This window comes from Hyaena hyaena, unplaced genomic scaffold, assembly GCF_003009895.1.
Source record: "Hyaena hyaena isolate Hyena2069 unplaced genomic scaffold, ASM300989v1 scaffold_48, whole genome shotgun sequence".
Classification (NCBI taxonomy): Eukaryota; Metazoa; Chordata; class Mammalia; order Carnivora; family Hyaenidae; genus Hyaena; species Hyaena hyaena.
Genome location: NW_024080680.1, coordinates 3595160 through 3616391, shown reverse-complemented (window position 1 = coordinate 3616391; position 21232 = coordinate 3595160). Strand labels below are relative to the sequence as shown.

Below are 21232 nucleotides of genomic sequence, written 5' to 3'. Positions count from 1 at the left end.
TAACTACACCTAATGGGTTCTTAATCTTTAATATTCCAACTGTTCACCTTCTTCTGTAGATTTGATCTAGTCTCTGCAATGGAATTTCGTAGCTCTTACACCAGGCTGACTCGGCTGGCTGATTGGGAGGTAGCAGTCCACAAAAGGGACAGGGAACCTTCCTTCCTAGAGCTCACGGTATTCAAAAATCTCACCCGCTACCTATGTGGGGGGTGGAAATAACACACAGCGTGACATCCCACTAGTGCTCATTTTAAACAAATCCTATATGTTAAATATGTTATATATGTTCCTGTCGCTGCATTTATTACACTGTGTTGCAAGTACCTTGTTCCCCGTATGTCTCTGTCGTCAGACTGTGAGCTACTTCAGGGGAAGAACTAGGTTGTGGCTCTTTATTTAATTCCTTGAACCTATATGCGTAATATATAATAAATGCTCAGTAGATGAGGTTCGAGTGAATAGATGACTCTGACAATAATGAACAGTAGTCAATATCTGTTGAGCACCGACTATGTGTCAGAGCCTGCTACATGCCCATTTCACAGATGGAAAACTGAGGCACGCCAAGGTGAAGTCACTTCAGTGGGCAGCCGGTAGTGGAATGTAGGCAGTCCAGAGTCAGAGTCCACACTTATAACCACTAAACAGCACAGCCACCTCCACACTCAATGAGGTACGGGCCATGGTCCTGCGAAACATGTTCCATCCACCCCTGCCTCAAGGCCTCCACTTCTGCTATGTCCTAAGCCTAAGAGGGCTGTTCCATCGCTTCTCTCCATCTGTTCGAGGGTCACTTCCTCACAGAAGCTTTGCCAGGCCCACTCTTCTCTCTTCTTTCCTTTATTATTTTCTTTTCAGAATTTATTTCTTTTTACGATGTAATTATTTGTTTGTTCTGCTTCTACTGTAATGTCAGCTCCATGAGGACAGACTCATCAAGTTCACAGCTGCATGCCCTGCAGCCTGGGACACTTGGCATATGCCTTGGGTTTGGTAAGTTCTGCTGAATGAATGGATGCATGTCAGTACTGTCCGGCGACTTCTGCCCCACTCAGGAACACATTTTTGTTGAACTCTGGACAACTTCCCATTTTTCCTTGTTGAGTTTCTTTTCCGTTTTGCCTGTACAATCTTCTAATTTATTCAAACACCACTGGATTATTCCAGCTCATGGTGTCAATTTTTTTTTCTAAATAAAGTAAACTGCCATTTATTTCTCACACTGATCTTTAACACAAGACTTCTTGTTCTTGTCATAAATATGACTCATGTGGAAAAAGGGAAGTTGAAGATAGGGATTCATATGTACAAGAATGTTTCCATCAATATTTTTGATATAAAAGGTAGACACCTAGCCAGAGATGCCTGTCCATATCTAACGTCAAAAGTAATACTTTCGGTGGAGTTTTAGCCTTTCTGATGTATAACCTAAAATTCCGCCAGATGACTCAATGGTCCCTCTTGAAAGCAAATACCACATCATTTACACCAACACTTTAGGTTTTTCTTTCCTTCTGTCATAATATACCTTCAAACTCAACATTCACAGCCAAGATGTGAAATGTTACACACACTGGAAAGCTCCTTCAAAAATGGTCTTCAAAGTATAAAACAAGAAGAAAGAAAGGAAGGGAGGAAGGCGAGAAGGAAGGGAGGAAAGGAGGGAGGGGGGAGGAAGGAAGGGAGAGAGAGGGAAAGAAAAAAGGAAGAAGGAAGGGAAGGGAAGGGAAGGGAAGGGAAGGGAAGGGAGGAAGGGAGGAAAGAAGGAAGAGAAAGAAAGAAAGAAAGAAAGAAAGAAAGAAAGAAAGAAAGAAAGAAAGAAAGAAAGAAAAAGAAAGAAAAGAAAAGAAAAAGAAAGAGAAAGAAAGAAAGAAAGAAAGAAAGAAAGAAAGAGAAAGAAAGAAAGAAAAAGAAAGAAAGAAAGAGAAAGAAAGAAAGAAAGAAAGAAAGAAAGAAAGAAAGAAAGAAAGATCAACCTGGCATTAATCTGATTTCCTTGACTATAAAAGGAATGAAACTTGAAGGTCATAAAAGTATGTCTGTTTGTTTAGGGAAGTCTTACAGGTAGTATAAATATCATGAGCTACGGTTGCTATGGGGTCTGTTTGTTTACCAAACAAGAATACAAATAGTTACACAAAAGCGGAAGAGCATTTAGGTATATAAATGGAGAAGGCTTTGCCTTCTGGTAAATTTCCCAAAGTGCCTTCTAAAGCGGTTCCTATTTTCACCTTCCTCACTGGGAAACCTCTGTTCCCTTGGTTCTCCCTCGCCTGTTCTAACACCTCCAGGGAATGTTTTACTCTCGGATTTCTGAGCCTGGTAACGATTTTCTTTTCCTTTTCCCCTTTTTCATTCTAAGATGGAAAAACCAAAACCACTAGCCCAAACTGCACAATGAAAACAGTCTTTGCAACTTAAAATGCAAAAAAGGGACAACAGAAGCCACAGAGTGTACAGAGGAATTCTAGTAGAGGCATGCATTCTTTTAACTGAGTTAATCCATGAATAACCGCCCAGAAGCGCGCGCGTGTGTGTGCGTGTGTGTGTGCGTGTGTGTGTGTACTGACTTTCTGTAATCCAGGTATGTTTCATGCACCTGAATTATACCTGCTCAGTTAACCGTTTGTTTCATTTTGGAAAATGAAGGCAGGGGAGGTGCAGGGGACGGAAGAAGAGAAGAGGGTAGGAAATGAGCAAAGCTCTCCTGGAGCATCTTAGTTGAGTGTGCGTGTGGTGTGTAAGCATGTTGTAACTCAGATCTACCATCAGACAAACTGTACCGCAGAGGCTGCTGTGAGTGGAAGCCTTCTCTTCACACTACATTGACCACAGTGCCCACCAGGCACAGCCCCGACGCCTTCCTGTGAATGGTACAGATTGCCATATGGACAAAGACACTGAACAAGCTGTACAACTCTTGGCGACATGTGCCCGGGGGATTGTCCCATATTAACACCACCTGGGCTGTGGCAATTGTGCTCAGTATGTGCAGAGGCACCGAGGAGCCCATCAGGATGTTATTTTTGAGTACAAACAAAAAGGAGAATTACAGTTAAGAGAATTCTCTGGCTAGCATATCTGTTGCTCAATTCCCGAAATAGTTTCCCAAAGGAACGGTTATCTTCTTTATTCACACAGGCAGAAATGACAAGCTGGAACACATATTAACAATTTCCCTTTGTGAGCTTCCACTATTGTTTTAATGAGGAGAATATACTTTATAATATACTTAGGCCTTGACTGATCACAAAGAGGGATGGAATAAAGAACCTGAGGACTGCTGTACATATGTAACACGCTCATTTGCATTACCCAAGCGAGCCAGGCGGCACAGTGGTGGCTCCAGCGGAGAGAGCCTCAGAGCCAGGCTGCACAGTGAAGCCAGCGCAAAACAGGCAGCTTTGGAAATCTTGGGGGGGAAAATGGGACGTTCCTTTAAGCCTCCTGTGCAGGTCTCGCCTCATGGAGCCCCATCACTGGCTTGAAAACATGAGACCGCTACCCGTCATTGAAAGGAGCACAGAAGAACACTAAGGACTTTCCCAAACCACGTGGCTTTCTGTAGACCCATGATTTCCCTTTCCATTTTGAGATGGATCTCCTGTCCACCAAAGGAAAATTTTCTGTAATCCGAGTTCTTAAGTACGCATTTCAACAGGACACCCTCACAAGTCCACTGGAAAATGCTATCAGGGTCCCCCCCTAAATGGGTCTTTGCTGTTCTGCCCTATTTCCTTCATATCCTTGGTGTAAGAGAAATGTTAGGAAAGCTCATGTGTATTTGAGAGGAAGAGGCACAGGCCCTTCCACACCAGTGTAAACACCTGTAAAATGGGTGGGCGCCACCAAAGGGAACTGGTGGGGAGGGGAAAACAAACCCTACTAGCAAGAGCAACTCAACAGAAAAGAATGACTATCCTACATGATGAGAGAAAACGGGGCTCAAATATTATTTTGTGGGGGAAACTGGCACATTCGATATGAACTAGCCCTTGGGTAAGACGCATATTATATAACCTCCCAAGGAAAAAAAACCACATTAAATTCAACCCAATTTAAGAGAAACTTGGTCAATGAATATCTCTCTCTAGACCAATGATGTCATTTTATTGGAAAGCATGTATCGTTTAAGCACAATAAATAGAAAAAGATTTATAGAGTCTAATGATGGTGTGTTATGGTAAAAGCCACTTTATTGAGATAAGATACAACAGCTGTTAGAGAATAATGGCTGAGTTTGTCTCTTTTAATCACCACACAAAGTGAACAGTCAAGAAAATCCATAAACCTATCCCTCATGGCATGCCAATATTTTAAAGATGGTCTCCCCCCCCCATCCTAGGTATGAATGACAGGGCAGGGGACAGTGCCATCCCACACTGCCCTGACAGAACCTTTCTTCCCTGCATCTAAGACCCAGAAGCAATTGGTTTTCAGCACGAGACAAATGGATCACAGCTCTTCTAAGCATCATGGTCACAAAATACCCAGAAGCGTGTCTATGGTACAAAACGTACATCGGACCTCACTGTTTCCTTCTGATATAAACACAAATGTTTTTGCCCTGCACAGTCTACTGCCCATATAAACAGTCAAGGGACAGGTGTCGCTACCAACAGTCTGCTTTGGGGCTAAGAAGCACCTGTATTTCAGGCCTTGGCAACTGGTGACATGTACTTCTCACTCATGTCCCTTATGACACATGATAGGCCATGCCCAGCCCACTCTTTACATTCTCCACTGGGAGTCACCCGACTGCCTCCCTACAAAAAGATGAAGCAAGAGAGGAGAACTGCTAAGAACCTCTGGAGCTTCTCCCAAATGTGGCTGAACAGACAGGTCTGGCCCCAGGCTCTCACCCTTGAAGGCTATGGCCTCATCCCGATCTCGGAGCTTCACCCCATCAAGACTATAACCCAGGAGTCTGGGATGAAGCCAGGTGGTTCTAATCCATAGCCCCCTCGAGAACGACCAGACTATGGCACCCCTTGCCAAGGACTTGAGGGTCAGGAGACCCTGGTTCCAGTCCCTGCCTGGTCCTCCACGAACTGTGCCGCTTGTGCAAGTGACACAATTGTTCTGAGCCCTCAAATACCATCGTACAAAGAAGCCAGTACCCCACAGAGTTACTGTTAGGATGAACAGGAAGATCAGTATCAAGGCTTGTATCAAATCCTCTAAGCACGTGTCCAGCACTAAGTAACAACTCAGTAAACATGAGCTGCATTATCATCACCATCCTGTACCAGGGAGCGATTCCTTCCAGCAATACTACCTGTAATCCGGAGGTTCACATGAGAATGGAAAACCGCTTGCTTTGTGGACTGAAAATGTCTGGGATGTTAATCAAACTTTAGGGGGGGAACTCTGTCCTTTCCAATAGTGCCAAAACCAGGTGAAGTGAGCCTGCTACTAGCAGCGCTTCTCAAGTCCGAGAAGGCCCTGGGTATCTGGCTAAAATGAAGACTGATTCAGTGGGGCTGGGATGGGACCGAAGACCGTGAATTCTCAACAAGCTCCTCCCAGGTAATGCCGAAGCTGCTGGCCTGAAGCCACTGAGTGGCAAGAATATAGAGTATGTATGACAAATACAAATTCCTGCACCCCACTGCAGACGGGTATAATCCGATTCGTCATGAGAGAGGTACAAGGAAGCTATATATTTTTAAAAATACCTGTGCAAATATGATCAGGAAATCTGAGAAACACTTTTCTTATGGCTAAAGTCAGAGGAGGTTGCAAATTATTTTCTGTAAATGGCCAAACAATAAATATTTTAGTCATTGTGGGCCATGTTTCTGCTGCAACTGCTGAAGCCAGAGCCGCTGAGCATGAAGGCGGCCATAGACAGCATGTAAACGAGTGATGGCTGCTGTGTTCCAATAAAACTTTATTTTACAAAATGAGCAATGGGCCCGATGTGCCTGGAAGGCTGTTACTTGGCTGACTTCTATTACAGATCAATTGCCCCAGCACATATTGGCTGAAAGGAGCAGTAACGATTTTGAAGACAATTTGGGATGACCTGACGGCACCCTCTCCAGAATGCTCTACTGGGGGAAAAAAAAAAAGATTTGGGGTAGCTCGTTGGTTCCAATGCCTCAAATAAAAAGCAACAGAGAAGAAATCATCTGATTTTCAAAAACAAAACAACAACAGTTGAAATGAGGAAGAACCATTCAGAGTAACGTGACCTAGGCCTTACTGCTTACATTTCTGGCTCAAGGGGCCTGCAAAATGAATATGTAAACGTGTAACAGTTAAAGGCGTGTAGAAGTGGAACAGTTCTACAAGCAAGCTTCTAGAATTTTAGCAAGTAAACCAAGAGCACCAATATTTATTCATCAACACAGACTTTTAGTTCCAAAAAAAAAAAAAAAAAATAGAAAGGAAGAAAAATGAAATGCCAGGCCTGTCCACGTTTGAATTCCTTGCCTTTTGAAAAGAGTGGGGCGGGAAACACAAATGTTATTGCTCATGTAGTCAAACACATGGCAATATGTCAAGAGGCCACAAATCAGAAACAGAGACCGTGTATCAAGTGGAAACGTCTGAAAGCGCACTAGCCAAGCCAAAACCTTCGGGGGTTATTTGAAGGGAGCTGCTCACTGCGAAGTGCGGACGAGTGGAAAACGCAAGCAAATACAACACATGGGGCCATGTCAACAGACGGGGAGAAGGAAGGGACAGGGGGAGTGGACAGAGGGCAGGTGAGGGAAGGGGTCCGACTTGGGTCACCTGATTCTCAGAACAACAAGACAGCCTCAGAGAAAGGAGAGACTGCACAACCGCACAACTGTGATCTTGCGCAAGTTGAAAGGAACCTTTTCCATCAGGTGCTTAAGGAAGCCGTGACACTAGCATTTAGAGGAGCTTTGAATCTGAGCGATGCTCAAGTGAGCAGACACCTACTCACAGAAGCTGAACTGAAAGCAAAATGCTGGGAAGGGTCAGAAAGAGGAATATTTCTAACACAGACTACAGAGGACAAGAGAAATAGGACAAAGAACGTACGAGGGGTTTGATGCGGAAACGCGAGATACACAAGGCAAGGAGGGAAGGAGAGAGAGCTTACTGTGTGCAAATCCAGTATGGGGTTCGTTTTTGTTCTTTATGCTCAGATTGTGTTTCAGATTGTGAGTGGTTTATCTTTTGCAAATCCTACCTGCCCTCTGACTTCACGGGAGGCCCAGTGAATACTAGTAACTGCCCTAAAAGAGCAAACTCCGTTGTTTTCCTTTAAGATGTGGTTTGCACATAGTAGGTGGACTCAGCCTAAGTTTTGTTGGACTTAAATTAAATTTAAACTTATTTTAGGAGCGTCGATCTTAATTTATCGTCGTTAAATATTTGCTTCTGGGCTGAATGGAAACCCAAGTGCTGTTTAGTAAGAGACGGGCTTAAATTTGGATCTTGGAGAAGCCACTATGCAGTTCTGTGACCCTACGTCAGTTATTTAATCTCCATAACTCAATATCCTTGTCTGTAAAATGGGTATAATAATCCCTTCCCAGCAGTCACGAGGATAAAATGAGACATCACTCCAAACACAAGCGTTGAGGCAAGTGCTTGGGCACAGCGAAAGAACTGATTAAACGTGAGTTCCCTTTCCTTTCCCTAGTGCACCATAATATAATGTGATATTTAGAATTTTAATTCAGGCAATTACTTAAGTAGTAATTGCTATTTGTATTTACATAGCTGCTTTGATCCAAGAAGCTCAAAGGGCTTTACTAAATTTAGCATTTTAATAAATGTTTCATTTGCATTCCGTTGATTTTGTTTACCCACACCAAAACTTGGTATTTCCTAAAGGAAGACAGCCAGGCAAGTGAAGGAAACAAGATCACAGCCTGATGCTCACAGGTATCCCAGGTCTGAATTTCCTCTCTTTGTCGAAGATGTCACGGCTCCCCGGTGCTCGGGAATAAAATGGCAGTGAGACAGATGAACGTGCCCGCTTCCTCTTCAGCTACCTTTAGTTCCTGCCTGCTGAACTTCACCTTCGCCACGCTTCTCCCAGGCGCTGGCAACCGAGGTATGTTTATTGCACCAATGAATTTATATGTAATCAGCACAATAAACATTATTAAATCGCCAAAAGAAAATCAAAGCACGAAGCCCGGCGCCAGTACCGAATTCTAATGATGCTGAATGTCCGTGACTGCACAGGGACAGGATCTTCACAAGCCTCGATTTGAGCGTTGGCATCCGCCTCACAAATCACATGGGCCGCTCCTCCCGTAATAGTGCTGAATATTGATAAATGTCTCTACCCTGCGCAACAGGGAAGTGGGTTTCTATTGGCAATCTTTCCCAAAGTGTGTTTTTTCCCTTCTCTACACTCGAGGGTTTACCCTGAATGATTTAATTATAATTTTCCTTGTGTAAGACAAATTAAAGAGGAGAGTAGGAGTGTCGTGCCAAGCACATTATTTATCTCCTTAACAGATTGCAGCTCACCAGACCCCAGAGCTGCTGCTACAGTGGCTGCTCACAGGAGCCCGCAAGACGCATGGGGGGCAAGGGTGGGGGGGAGGCGGTTTCCAAATGACACAGAAAGACGCGGCCTCGGTGAGACTGTCAGACATCTGACTACTTTAAAAAACAAAAACTCCTAGGATGCTGCCTTTTCCTAACACATCTTCACACAGAGCATTCCTGAATCCTTTCAGGAAAGGTTCTTAAGCTGTTCACCTGAGATTGGGATGGAAGGGCTAGATTAGTATTCAGTGCGACAGAGGCTCCTGCTTGCTCAGATAGTGCTCCAGGAGGAAGGAGCTGGGGGAGGTGGGGTGGGGGTGGGGGGGACGCTCCTCTGAAATCAACAGAGGGACAGCAAAGTTACGTGTTTCACACAGACACGCTGGCAAGGAAGGGGCGACGCTTCTCCAAGGGGCCCCTGTGACAAACGTCCGGTCGGTGCATAGGTGAAAACGTATTTTTACAGTGATGGCTTTTCTACCATTTTCCGTTGAATAGGATACCACATCCGTGATTGAAAAATCAATCAATCATAAGGTAAAACCAGATAAAAAATCTCATTAAAAGGAGCTGTATGTAGGTACACAAAGCTGGCTAACTAATAAATGAATTTTTAATAATCAATGCTGTAAGGTTGCAACTTTTGAATTATCTTTAACCTAAGGTGCCCATTTGTCTTTTCGCTACATTCAGCTAAGATAGGCTCAAGAGCATTTTCTTTTAATTCAGCCACAACTAGGAACCTACCCTATGATAGGAATTGAGAGTTCCAAGATGTTAAGGAGAGGCATATAATGTCCTAGTTGTTTCTTCTTTACATGGATACATGTTTACCTTCTTCTATACATGTATAACTGGAAAATTCAACCTATTTGCACAGCCAGATTAAGGCTCGGTAGAGCCCAAGTTCTTTTCTGATCCATATTCTCATTTTGGCACGTAGCATAATGAAGATTAAGCCTAACTGTTGTGCAGACAAGGATCATTAAAAAAAAAAAAAAATTCCAACAAACTTATCCTCCTGGAATTAGACTGCCTATTAGATCCATTTACTTTCAAATACCCCTTAAGACGTGAAAAGGGCTATTCTTCTCCCACCTGCCTCATTGCTAATCTCTTACCTGACTGCAGATATAGACCCTTTCAGAATGAAACTGAGCACAGTGCATCTAAACAAGAAGAGTTTTCTGTGTCACAGGAAATCTGTGCAGGCTCCACATGGCCGACAAGATTGCAACAAATACCTTAAGTGCATCGGTCGGCATTTTTTAGTGGATGGCCCGTTCTGCCTATGGATAAAGATGTAATTTAATCACTCTGCAGTAAATGGATGGCATCAACCTCACACACCCAAACAAGTACAGCAGGGGACAAGAGCCTGGAACCTTTTCTTTGAAGTTATTTAAAGTTTAGTAGGTTTTGTTTTTGTTTTTTAATTACAAAGACACCATAAGAGATATTAAAGCAAGAGCTAGACTGGCTTCCAGACGCACAAATTCGTTCTCACTGGAAACAACAGAAGCCACATTCGGCCCAATGGGTCCACACAGATTCTTACTGTCCACATTCTATCTGTCAAACTGTCCCAAACAGTAAATTTAAAATACCTTTTACTTCTCCTACGTCTGCCACAGAAATTCCCAACTGATCTTAAAGGGATAGTAGCAAGTTTCGGTTAAAACATAGGTTATCCCCATCTCTCAGACCCTCTCACGTTTTTATGCTTGAATGTGACACACATACACAGAGGCACAAATATTCACAGAGCAGTTTCTGTGATTACTGATCTCGAAATGGATAAAATGTTGCTGGTAGAAAGATACAAAATGTTGCTGGTAGAAAGATACAAATCTAATTAAAACCATGGGCTTCTTAATGCTCAATATTTCACGAAATATATGAAATTATATTTGTAACTGCTCAAGTGAAAAATATAATTAAAAAAATTTTACTGAGTCATTCTTATTAAAAAAACCCCAAAACACAGAGTTTGTTTTTCCTGCTGGAAGTGACATTTACTATCACACATTACTTTGAAAGTCTCTTTTCTTCTGTGTGGAGACGCTGGGCATATGAAATAGATGGGAAACAGTTTAAAAATAGTACACTGAAAATAAGTTTTTTTAATTTTAGGAACATTATATATACTCCACTTTTGGAAAGCATTCACCAGTAGTATTAATGCTCCTGGGTGCTAAGATCCAGTAATATGAACCAACAGCTTCATTTTCTTAGACTTCTTCTGCTCCCAGGATGCACTCTGGGTATCTCAAACAAACCTGGTATCAGCTAACATTCAAGGGAAGCTGAGGGCAACTGTAAAACATAGAGTCTTCACTTCCAAACAGGAAAACAGCAACTTAGACAGCACTGCATTGCTCTCTGAAAGTGAAGGCTTTATTTTTTTAAATTGGTGTATCTACACACGGCCTGTGTGCGCATCGACACAGACCACCCCCTTCCATCTCTCCATCCTTCACACCTTCACTGAGGATTTACCCTGATAAAGGCCTTCAAGGAGGGCAGTACACAGAGGCTAGGTGCTCCCTCTTCTTGACCTGTGATTCATGACAGACAGTCCCAGACTCTGCTACTCCCTGAGAAGGCATTTCGAGCCCAGGAGTTCAGGCTGCACGGGGTGAGCCCTTGGCGCAAAGAATAAACCTGGAACCCTTGGAATCGACCCATGAGGTGAGAGCCTAACTCTGCCTGCGTTCTTGATCTGAAGGGTAGACCTATATAAGCGCTAATTCCATGTTGAAAACGTGAAAATAATTAGACGTTTCACACCCCAACCATATTGAACACATTCTTAAGTAATTATATGCACATTCGAGTCACATGGATTCAATTAGGGATCGCGGAGATGTGGCTGAACAAGGCCACCCACCCACCCCGCCCGCATGAAGAGACCCTTCTAGACACAGCTCAGCCGCTCGTTCCTACCTTTCCCTTTTGGGGGTGTGGACTGAGAGCTGTCCATTGGTAGAGGCATGTGGGTTCATTATTAAGGAGGTCTTGGAAGGTGCAGAGGAGGAGACACATGTCGTGGTCAGATCCAAACTGCTGTGATTGCTGCCTGCGGTCTCTTCCGCGGTATGAGCGCTTGTCACTTCTTTCCAGAGCTGCTGCAGTTCAGTTGGAATCATGCCTGAAACAAACAAATTGGATAATTAAATCAATTAACAGCTAATTCCGTCCTCTTCAAACAGTAATTAAATCAAAGAGTCAGTAAACAAAGCCTAGTGTTAGGGGGGTTTTTTTGGTGCGTGCATTTCCTCCCACCCCCAACTATGGCAAATACGGTAGTAACAACCGTGTCCTCCGACTGAAGAGCCGAGTCGAAGTGCCCTCGTCACACATAAAAGACCTCTGTGCAGAGGATTCCAAACACAAGTTACTTTGCAAAGATGGTACGCTTCCATCCAAACTCTTGTTTCTAGATTTTTGCAAAGGAGATGGATGTTACTGTAGTTTTAGACACAAAGAAGGGCTCAAAATAAATTTGCTCAACTATACTATTATGACAACAGGAACCACAAAATGAGTAATTTTTGTGCTTAAGTCTTAAATGATGACAAATAGCTTTGTTATTAAATACAGTTTTTATTAATCACTTTTAGACATAAATTATGAATTCATATCATCTTCCTGAAATGCTTTTCAACTTTTAACATTCAAATTGATTATACTATGATTATTTCATTAACACACCTATCTTCCTCATTAATTTTGGTTTCTAGTACCACATGCTTAATTGATGGATGTGTCTACTGCAAAACTGTGTAACTTTTTTTTTTTTTTTTACAAGTAACACTATTATCACTGTCATTTCTTAGATCAATGCTAATGAACCATTGCAGAATAAAATGCGAACGTAAAATAAACTTGGAGTAATAAAGTTCTCTTGTTTCTTAAAGGGGTCAAAGTGGACATGGGTCTGGAGCAGTTAAGTGTCAACCTGGATCTTCCCCAAGGGGAGATACAAGCAGTGTGTCGATTCACTACTATGGGCTCATAATCTTTCTTTTAGAGGCATGCCTCTATAGCCCAGGGTTTCCAAATCCCGCTGCAATGCACAGGCCTCCTGCACATACAGGCACAGAAGAAGATTCTGGAGCTCACAACACCAACCAACAAAAAATAGCCATTCCTTCCAAAGGACAGCTAAAGGAAATCATAAACCCTGTACAGCATAAGGCCATTCCACATTAGAACTGGGTGTCTGGATTGCCATTCATTGTTTCAATCAACTGTAACACTGCTACCCCAGAAAACCTGCCATTTTCTGACTATATAGCAGCACCCGAAACAGACGTGTTTCTTACCAAACCTAAGGTATTGAATTAAAAAAGAGGGCTGTGCGCATTATATTCATTTGAAACACATAATAAAAAATGCCAAGGTCTAAATTTAATTTATTTTTGTCATTTAGAATACAATGGGTAGATAATCATCTCAACGTGATCAGCCAAACATCTTTACTTTGCTAAACTGTTAAAGATTTTAATTATGCTAGCATTGGAGAGCACTGGTCTAATGAGGCAATGGACTCCAGAGAATCCGAGTGGTTAAGAACTGTGAAATGAGTCTGATAGGATTTTTTTATATTCACCGTGGATCGTTTGCATATCAAAGAGGAGTAAATTATTGCACAGCAGACCAATAACCTTCCCCGCCTTTCTGAGAGGAGCGTTAACAAAAACAGTTGGTCTCTCCTAACAGTTCTCCACGAAAATGTTCAAATGCTCAAGTATTTGCAATTAATATATATTATAAAAGGAGGCTTCAAATGATACATTAAGTGGTCAGATATTCTTAGAACGCATCCTCGGCAGCCAAGTCGGTTTTCTTCTTCCTTCATAAAAATCAAATGCCAATTATATTTTGATGGATTTTGTCCCAAATGAGCATTTAGTTATTAGGCATATTCAATTATTACTTGTCCCCTGAAATTAAGCCTCACAGGCAAATTAAACAAAGGGAAAGGTCACTACACAATCCCGTGTCCGGTTCTGCTGCATCTGGGCTATTATTTTCAAACACCTTCCGAAGTGACGTGTGGGATGTGTGCACAGCTAACAGGCCTGCCACTGAGGTCCACACACCGACAATTACCTGTGAATATGGCTGACCCTCCGACCACTGTTTACTCCCTTGAAACAATAGTGAATAGGCCTGTCTGTTGATGATAGCACATTGATCTCAAGCCACACAAGTCAACACCTATTTTTATTTTCCAGGGAGTAAATACACATGAAAAGAACAAGCTGCCTATTTTTCAACTCAAACTAATTGATTTCTGGGTCAGCTGCATGGGAGGTGAAAAAAATGGAAGAACGCTGTTTCTAACAACTGCGTTAACACTTTCCCTCCAAGAAAAGCGGAACTTTGAAGCTCTTTGCAAAGCAAGCTGTTTATCCAGCCAGGAAAGACAAAGGCAAATGCCTTGCTGCACTTGTTACACGTAAGAGTACATTAATGTTACTCCACTTCCCTTTCATTCCGGTGGGCTGGCAAATGGCGTTTCATCACTCACAGGGGGAAATGGTAAATACAGCAGCAACTCACTGACAACGGCCATACTTTGGGGTCAAATTTGACTGTGATAATTACGTTTAAGAACATTCTCATCCGATTTACCGAGAGCCAGTCAAATCACTCTCCTCCATCAATGCTACACCTTGTTCGTGAGGTTAAACTGTTACTTCAATGCGTACTAGCTACCAGAGGACACTCTTTTTTGACAGCCACAAGCTCATGACAGAATTAAGACAGATCAAAGGCAAGCTAGGCACTCATCAGACTAAACGGTTTTCAATTTTCCAAAAAGCATCACACATTTTTTTCAATGTGGTAGAAAGGAATAGCAGTACCAAGTTAAATGCATTACAGGTATATATGCCAACCATGTAATCTATAGTTCCTGTTTTAAAAATTAGAAGGTCCGAATATTGAAAATATATTTCTATACAGAATTACTGGTGCAGGGGGGCGGGGCGAGTAGTTGATTCAGAGGCTTCAAGAGACCAGGGAGAAAAGCCCAGGTGTTAATTATATAAACTGGAGAAGACTCTACAGCACTCTTAAACACAACACAAATGTCCTTCCATTTCATAACATAAAGCCTTCGGGCAAAAAATAAAAAGGCCTTCAAAACATTACTCTCTATTCATTCTTTCATATTTATACACGTTACACGTTTAAGGTGACTTAGCCAAGGCCGTGAGCAGGTATGTGAAAGAACCCTGCTGACTGCATCACGAAGTGGCCACTGCTGGCGTTTCTAACGCGTAACCCCTGCGCCTTGCTACATTTCTTTTTCCAGGACGACCGACCCCTTCATTATAAAAGGAAATGCAGACACAGGCTTAAAAAATGTATGTTGTGGGGACAGTTGACAGATTACTGCTCATGGAACTCAATTTTACAACCCCAGGTATCACTGGCTCAAAGACAAACAGAGTTGATCAACCTTTTTGTGTCCTTGTACATCCATACCCAGGTGACCATGTTCAAGCAAGCAGAAAGTTGATTTAAGCCTCATAATGACATCAGTTTTAAGCCATCATGTCTCTGATAAAAAAAAATTGTGTTGTAGTCCAACATGACTGAATTCTCCAGCCACTTTGGGCCAGGGGGTAGGAGAGACAAAACCAGGCTCCGGATTCCACAAAAGATGGCAATGACCACGGTAGCTGTCACTTCGCTGCCAGAAGAGGACTCCCGTATCTTAGGCACACATAAGGGCACCCCTTAGATTTTAAATATGCTTCTTCCTAATAGTGCAGGGGCTAATAGTTCTAGTAGGTTGCTAAGCATATCAATCAATGCCATGGCTAGTGAATTACCTACTGGTGTCTCTGATATGTTACTGCAGAGATTACACTTCATGCATCACCACATTCATTTCTTTCACATTACACATGAGCTTGTCTTGTCACTGCCCAATTGCCCTCTTTTGGACAGCTTAACTGATGTACTATAACAATGAACCTTAGTGAGCAAACTTAATAGTACAGGAGCGGTGGGAAAGAGGAGAGGCTGAAGCCCGAGTCCAGTGGGTGTGTCAGAACAGCCTGCAATGTTTCCAACAATAAACCCGAGGGTGTAATTAATGCGCGTTGTAACATTTTGCAAGCACAAAAATGCATTAGGCGATGTGTCCTTGCTTCTCCCCGTGTATTGCTCAGTTACCAAATCTTCTATTTTGACAGCCGCTGGAGATGCTGATTATGTACCCAGTGGCTGAGCAGTAATGGCAAAGGGGGGAGGAGGCCCGAGAAGGCCAAGAGAGGGAGAAGCCCAGTTTCAGTGCTGAAAACATAAACAAACCCCAAAAAACCCCAGAAGAAATAGAAGTCGGGTGTGGCTGACTCGAGACAGATTCAAATGGAGATGGGCCCCACAGGCCCCACGTGACACCTGAAGTTACTGAACAAATGAGCACATCTTAATAACCAGGAAGCGTGAAGGAGGTTCCCCATCTGCAACCCTCTTGAGAAGGTACACGAATCCAAGACCCCACAGAATTAGCTACCGGTCTTGAAGGCTCAAGCATGTACACCCAAGCCTTTAGAATGACAAAGACTGGGGGCCTTGAGAAGGCAACTGAAATGTGCTGTACCTGCACGGAGAGTGGGGGAACCCTATCTTTAAACACAGCAGGACACCATCCTCTTCCTTCCAGACTTTCCTTCTTCCTGCTTCTGAATAAGCCACTTGCTTTCACATTACACATGTCCAAGAGTTGCCTAACCCACGAGGATGTCCTAAAATGGCTAGAGTCCTCATGTGTTTCTGATGTCCAACACCCACTGTCATAACAGGTCAATGGCTTTTCAAAAGAAATTTGGAAATCCGTGAAATCTTGTCCCTTTGCAAGGAACTCTAGTTTCCGAAGGGCAAGAGCTAGGAATGCTACCTGTTCTGGTGAGCGTAGAACTGAACTTGCTCAAAAACAAACGGACATGGGGCGCCTGGGTGGCTCAGCTGGTTAAATGTCTGACCCTGGCTCTCTGCTCATGATCTCACGGTCTGTGAGTTCAAGTCCCACATCGGGCTCTGCACGCTCAGTGCGGAGCCTGCTTCCTAGCCTGTCTCCCTCTCTCTGTGCCCCTCCCTTGATCGCCACATGTTCTCTCTCTCTCTCTCTCTCTCTCTCAAAAATAAACAAACAACCAAGAGATGAATGCAAACAATGAGAAAAGGAAAACCCAACCGAAGAGATGAATCTTGACCGTTTATAGAAAAATAAACCTGAATTTATCCCTAGCAATTAAAAAGTGGCTTTTAGGAAGCATTACTAAGCTTTAAAACAGAACAAGTTACAGGACATAAAATATACCTCAACATGGCTAACAAGAGCCTTCAAGAAAATTTACTTGTGATTCCAAGCTGACAACGCTAGATCTGATTAAAACACTACGTCCAAAGGGCACTGCTTTCTCTTACTCTGAGAACGCGCAGAAGCGGGACTCCTCGGCTACTGCTCGGGATCACACCTCCACCCCCTGTCTTCGCTCGGGCTCCAACGAGCCCTTCATCCTGGTGACCTCCTGCAGCCTTTTCTCTGCTTGTTCCAGATGGACCGTCTCCCCACGGATGGGCCAGACTGAGTACACCACCAGACGGCCCTCACCGCCGCCCCCGGGTCTCTGCGGAGCGGCACCGCCCGGGGCACGAAGGCTTACCTTGGGCGAGGGGCTGGAGGGGGAGGGCGGGCTGCCCGGGCTGAATCGTAAGAAGGCCTTGGCGCTGCAGAGACAGGAGGTGCTGCTGCTGTAACTGCTGCATCTGTAGAAGCTGCTGCTGAAAAGCCAACTGCTGGGTAGCCACCTGCTGCTGCTGTAAGAGACCAGCAAGAGAAAGATGAGGCGGCCGCTCCCTGAGGAAGCTTGCACGTGTGGGTGTCTCACAGCACGCTGCCATGGTCAGACACCGATTCTAACGGGGGTGGGGGGGGTGGGGGGGGCTGGTGGACAGCTCCGTGTCAAAGCTGGCAAAAAAGGGCGGCACCCGGGGCACCCGGGTGACTCAGTCGATTGAGGGTCCGACTGTGGCTCAGGTCATGATCTCCCGTCGGTGGGTTCAAGCCCTACGTCGGGCTCTGTGCTCACAGCTCAGAGCCTGGAGCCTGCTTCGGGTTCTGTGTCTCCCTCTCTCTCTCTCTCTCTCTCTCTCTCTGCCCCTCCCCAGCTCACACTCTGCCTCTGTCTCAAAAATAAACAATAATAAACATAAAAAAATTAAATAAATAAAAGGGACAGCACCTATGACCCCTGGGGAGAATGGGGTGGGTGGGGGACGTGACGGAGGCATTCCCTTTCTGCGGCCTGGGGCCCAGAAAAATACTCTGGCAGTCCAGTCAGCTTCTGAAAACTATAGTCCAAAAGGCCCGAGATGTTAGAGCCGAGACGTGAACTTCCAGACTCTGAAATGTTTCCACACTCGCACACCAGGGAAGGAATGCGCCATTCCAGTCTGCGGGGATTTGAACCCTGAACCTGGGAGGGCACGGAACAAGCTGGTTTCCTCTTGCCTGCACCGGCAGCTTTTAACTACTCTGTTTATCACTCCTGACATAAATAAATGAGAAAAAATCAGACCTTTGAAGAAGAAAAACTTCATCTAATATTGTTAATTAGCCATGACAAACGATGAAATAACATTGTAAATCTTTCATAGAAACAGCCACTAGATTTTAATTACACACATTCATAATTTAGCAAACAACATCGTACTCCACTGTGAGTGTTTAATAAAGGACACTTTAAGCTTCAGATGCCTTCACTTGGCTTTCGTTTCAGAAACCCCCAGGTCATCTCCCCAGTCCTGCTTCACGTGCACAACCCCCCCCCCCCCCCGCTTTGTTCTTGAAAAGAAGGGGCTTTACGGTATGATAAATATCTTTTTGTTGACTGGACAATGACAGGAGGAAAACTTTTGTTGTGTAAAACATCAATACATCATTCCTGTGTTTAGCAGGCCTCGCTCCAGCCAAAAAAAATTAATGTAGATTTCCTCAGTAATTATCTGAGTGATAGAAAGATAATACAGTGCAGTAGTACAATAAATAGAAGGAAATTATCTAATATCCTTAATCTGCTAGGAATCAAATCGAGGTGGAGGTCTTAGCCACTTTACGGCTAACAATTATGAAAGGAGATTTAACCCTTCCCAAACTGTCACCTACCCCCCCAAAAAAAAGGTTAAGTAAAGAACAAGATCCGTTTTCCTTCCTAATACTGAGTATCATTTGAAACATCGGGGAGACTTTCACAACTAAACGGGACTACACAACCCTTTCAGAGGTTCTAGTAACTCTACTTTACAAACAACTGCATTCACTTAACCTAACACATAACCTTGATCTGATACATCCGTAAAATGGTATGTGTATCAAGACCTTCTGATGCAGAAGTTCAAAGGGAGAGAAAAAATGGTGGTTCCCTCTCGGTCTCCATGCAGTTTATTTTACAGTAAAAACCATCATTCTCATATTAGCAACCAATTTCAGACTTACTACCATGCCACTGAGAAAGTTAATTGAGTTTCACTCCAAAAAACAAATTCTATACCACTAACAACAAAAATTTAAATAAATTTAAATGAAAAGCCAGTGTTTTCATTTGAAGAACAGCATGCATAAAATGATCCAATTGTTTTCACCCTTTCCCAAGTTATCACATTAATGTAAAACCCAATGATAGTTATATTCATGTCAAGATGATTTCTTCACTTCTTCAACAGATATTAATTCATGATACTTAGAAAAAAAAAAAGAAGGAAGGAAGAGAAAAACACAACACGGCTACACAATAAACGATCGAGGAACGAGCTCTTCTTGAAGCAGAAAATAATGGAGAGGGGGTGCGAGAGTTTGGGGAGGGTGTTTCCTGTCTTACTGTAAATGAAATGTTTAAAAATTCTGTATTTATATAAAATGACGGATGGCTTTTCTGTTGTCTCGGTGGCCATCCCTAGGAAAAGCTCATGAAAGCTGTCCACGTTTGAAAAGCCAGGATATAAAAGTATACAAGGCCCATTGTCCAAAGAAAGAATTTAAAAGCAACACTGGTTGCCAAATTGTGCTCCCCACCCAGTTACCAAACACAGGATACGAGCCCGTTTGTTTACTTCTCACAATTGAATGCATACAAAAAAGGTCTCCACGCAGTCCCCTGGACAGGTCAGTAGTCAGTGTTAAAATGCTCGAATGCCCTGATAAACCTTGCATTTCAGGTCCCCTCCCTAGAGCTGCAGTCAAAGGTCTGTTTTCCTTTCTTCGGCTCCTCCCTGCTGCCTAATGTAAACTGTCACAACTGCCCGGACAAACGGCCCTTTTAAAACAATCAACTGAGCCTAGCTCGCCCGCACAGGATGGGATCTTTTTTTTCTTTTCGTAGCCTGACTCAAAATTAAATCTGCCTTCAGTCTTCCACACCCGTTCTGTCAAATATTAATGGGCGGCCACCTGAGTGGCCGTATGGGGCGATGGAAAGGTCTGTCTCCTAAGAAGGTCTTAGGTCTACCCCAATGGGGAGCCTAACTTTCTCACGGAAACATCTTGAGGCGAGGCGACTTTCGAAAAAAGTTGAGGGGAGAAACGCTGTTCTGGCTCAGGGTCAAGTGTCTTACTGCACAGGTAATCGAAAAAGGGAGAAGGGTGGCGGCGGCGGGGGCTGAACGATTCAAAATTATGAGCCACTAATGACTGGAGATTCAGTAAATTAATACGCTTGTTCCATCTGTCAACATCCAAGCTCAAACCCTGTTAAAATCCTAACCACCAGTCTACATCCTGAATCTGCTGCCATGTGACTGTGTTTCACTGCAGCACGAATGGACGGCCCCCTGGCTGATCATTTCGGGAGACTGCCCCCTTACCTCGGGAGGGTAAGGACCTCTTAATTGTGCCACTGCCCTGGCACCACGACAGTACACCGTGGGGCCCAAGGAGACCGGCCCACTGGTCTGCCACCCCCCACCCCCCCACCAGGATGTTGAAGACAACCCATGTCCTGTATCACGTCTGCCTTGGAGGCGGATGACAGAGGGGGACCACAGCAAAGCTCCTGCCCCACGGATGCTAACAGGCTACTCCAACGTCTCACCTTCTCCTCGTTCCGGTCCAAAGTTCTCCCCTCTCCCGGGCTCCCTCCCGGGCTCACCTCCGCAACTCGACGCCACCATCATCCTAACTGTGTGCCGAGATGCCCCCCTTTCTGACAGCAGCAATTTGGGCGAGTTAACTTTTATCCTTCCTTCTGCTGTGTAACTTGCGCCTTCACATTTCTTTATCTGCCCTCTGAGCTCATCTGAACTTTCATCTTCTCTCAGCGTGCGGACGTGCATTCCAAACTATGTCTAACAGACCAAATAAGAGGTTAATAAGAAGTGGCAACAGAAAGAAAAAAAACACGATCCCTGGTAACTGATAAGAATGACAGTAGCAGCCCTTTTTTGTTTGTCTTCAAATATAGAGTTAAAGATCTTTAAAAAACTAAATTTTGATGCCTTTGAAAAGAAAGAAGCACAAAATAACAACAGGGGGTTATTGCCTGCGAGCCACGGGGGAGAAACTCCATAATTCTTATTCTCCCTTTTGAAGGCTGTTAGAAATCTGATTCAAAAAAGCAACAGCAGAAGGGGGAAACCTCTTGAGGCTGTAACCATTTCCTGTGATCATGCATAATGTGCTTCAAAAGTGGGTTTTTACCAATTCTGTTGATCAATTGCA

The 21232-nt window shown here is 43.8% G+C and overlaps 1 protein-coding gene across 1 annotated transcript in view; it reads right to left on the bottom strand.

The window, feature by feature from the left end:
- FOXP1 (forkhead box P1) overlaps positions 1 to 21232 on the bottom strand; it is a 597016-nt gene that overhangs the window by 68470 nt on the left and 507314 nt on the right. Inside the window, exons 9-10 of the mRNA XM_039230557.1 lie at positions 17184 to 17337; positions 11437 to 11641 (exon numbers count right to left, since the gene is read on the bottom strand). Of these exons, the coding sequence (XP_039086488.1) occupies positions 11437 to 11641; positions 17184 to 17337 (359 nt within the window). The remainder of the gene's footprint in view (positions 1 to 11436; positions 11642 to 17183; positions 17338 to 21232) is intronic.